Genomic DNA, 2,972 nt, shown 5'->3' with positions numbered 1-2,972 from the left:
TCAAGTGTATATAAAACATACTACATATTTACCTATTGTATTATTTTGTACAGTTGTAAATTACATTAAATAAATAATTTAAAAATATATATATATATATGCCTTTTTGATAACCATGTTGGACGTGTGTGGGTGGGTTAGGGGGTTGTTGGAGACGGTGTTGAGGCAAGATCAAATCAGTTTGGAATCGTTTGATCATGTTACTATGACATTGTAACGAAGATTACCACTCATGTAAATGATGTGTTATTTTAACGTACCTTATGAAAATTCTATAAATATATTATTTCTATGATATGTAATAAACAGAATTTCATCAATAACAAAACTATTTGGTGTGAAAAATTGAAATAATTTTTACTTCAAAATTTTATAAGTAATAAATTTATTATCAACAATAAATAGTTAATATAGTCCAATTAAAGGAACTGTGACCTATAACTTTGAAAACCCAACCTCAACCCGAAGACTGAAGTCGATCACTTTTGTCGACATTGATCTAACACTAAAATTAATGTTACGATACACCATAGTTGATAAAGCGAATCGATTGCGTTCAGTTTCATTCCTTGCAGCCATCACGGTCCAACCTTATTGTTTAACTAGCTCTGATTAGATTCGATCCCATTTATCCGCAACTTACTAAATACTTTTAATTTATTCATTCTAGTGAACTAATAAATTTTAGTAAAGAGTAACTTGGTGTCGCTATAGTCACAGATGATATAATAAAATATATAAAAAAACATCTGTTAAAAGACATATAATTTCTTAATTAATTAAACAATATTTTTTAGGTTGAGAAATCAATGGAAACAGGTATCGTTTTTTTTTTTTTTTTTTAAAAACAGGTTAAGAGTGGTTATGATAGTTAATGCTTGTACATAAATGTTGCGGAAACTGCTCTACTTTAAAATATAGGTGAAACGAAAAAGTGGGGATATGGGTCACGCCCCAGAAGCTCAGATTTACGTTCAGGTTAATAAGAGTGTCCATTGTAACCTAAACTTACAGAAGGCAGCCGATAATTTATCAGGCCTTTAGTGTTTATCATAAGGTCCCGCCTTTTATGATTCACTACTCATGTGTACTTAACTTCTCAATAATACATACACCAACTTCTTAGGAAGATCTTACCAACAACGCAATTTCTACCAATACAATTATTGTTCGTCGTTTTGTGCTCTGATTTATCACAATTAATTGTTTAAATTATGAGAAAAAAAAAGTAAAAAGGATACTCTGACCATTTCATGTCAAATTATCAAACCAATCTCACTCTTACACTCTTCAACGAATTTAAACTTTCACTATCACAATGACATTCTATCACACCTAGAACGGTAAATTTGGCACAACTCTATTTGATCAATCTCACACGGTCACTCTCTCACTCTCACAATCACTCTAATCCTCTTACACATTCTCTCACTCATACTCCCACTCTCCCAAACTCGCTCTCACTCTCATACTCTCACTTTCACGACAACCCGGACAATTTTCCTGAAATCTATTATATACGGTAAAATACTGATCTTCCAATTTACTACTTACCGCTTTTGGCTTATTTAACTTTTTTATTTTGTTCTTATTTCTTATATATTTTCATACTTCATACTCAGCATACTGTGCATGTTTCACTTCCACATTCTTCATGTAATAGTAATTTTTTTTTTTAATTTACATAGTGCACTGCATTCTTTATACATCACTCTCTTATAATATTTGGCATCTTCCTAAATTCTTTTAATACTAGTTTTTATTATTTTTCATCCTTTTATGGTTGTAATCTCTATTTGTAGGCCTTATCAAGGTCTGAAATTTAGGCGGAAATGTCGAGGTCGGCTGGAAATAGTTTATTTTTGTTCATTACCCCAATAACCGCACCATTAAAAATATAAAAACATTTAATAATTTTTTTATAACCAAGTATTTCAAATTTTTATTAGTTCATTTCTTTTATGGACTTAATAATTATAAAAAAGGTAGATTCTATCCAACTTAAACTTTAAATAATACTAGTTAAAATTAAATTACATTCGAAAACTTTAATAAAGCCTAAATATGGATAAAAGACATTGTTATCCCTCAAATTTAAATACTTTAATTAAATCAGCAACTGAGTTGGTATAATAAGTGGGTATCTTATTTTCTTGGTTTTTGGATTTGGCTTGTTCGACCGTTTCCAATTTAGATTTCCCAGTGAGAACAAGCATTGTGTCCATTCCGCCCATGTTGCCAGCTACCATATCAATGGATATGCTGAAACATATGTGACGCAAGATTTTAAAAGCGGCGCAAGTCCATCTTCCAAAAAAAATCAATTTGGCTACCATAATAGTTGTATTATTAATATATATTTACGATCAATAATCAGAAATTTTGTTTGTACTCTTCATTAAATTATTATTATCATCATCATACATATATAATACATTTCATGTATTATATATACTTTTAAAGGGATAAGATTCAGTAAAGGTAAATATAATACATTTCATGCATTATATATGTATGATGATAATGATAATGTTGATTTAATGAAGGTTCCAAAAAAAAAATTACAGTCAATAAAATTTCGTAACTGGGAAATTCACTGATTAACGAATTGATAAAAAAAAAAAAAAAAAAAAAAAAAAAAAAAAATAGTTTGAAATTTTCCTTAAGTCCTATCGTGAAAATATCAGATGTACATGAAAAAGATTATAGAATAAAATTTGATGATATCACAGCAAACGTCATTTTATTGATTTTGAAAGTGGCGCCCAACTGCACCTGTCAAAAACATTATTTCTCAATTAATGTTACTTATACTTACTGGGCTGATAAATTAGACACTTTTATAAACTCTAAAATTTGATGTTAATTACAAACCTTTATTTTTTTAAATTTAATCGAATGCAAACCTTTCAATATCTCAATTCGAACAAAAATAGTCTTGGGACTACTTTAAAAATAATCTCTCACACACA

At 29.0% G+C, this 2,972-nt stretch overlaps 1 protein-coding gene across 1 annotated transcript in view; it reads right to left on the bottom strand.

Moving 5' to 3' along the window:
- Positions 1-2,081: 2,081 nt before the first annotated feature.
- LOC106688548 (uncharacterized) overlaps positions 2,082-2,972 on the bottom strand; it is an 11,307-nt gene continuing 10,416 nt past the window's right edge. Inside the window, exon 6 of the mRNA XM_067052991.1 lies at positions 2,082-2,262. Within this exon, the coding sequence (XP_066909092.1) occupies positions 2,082-2,262 (181 nt within the window). The remainder of the gene's footprint in view (positions 2,263-2,972) is intronic.

Source organism: Halyomorpha halys, unplaced genomic scaffold, assembly GCF_000696795.3.
Source record: "Halyomorpha halys isolate HHAL.00 unplaced genomic scaffold, Hhal_1.1 Scaffold1154.1, whole genome shotgun sequence".
NCBI lineage: Eukaryota > Metazoa > Arthropoda > Insecta > Hemiptera > Pentatomidae > Halyomorpha > Halyomorpha halys.
Note: the sequence above shows the minus strand (reverse complement) of the source record. Positions and strands in the feature narration are given on the sequence as shown.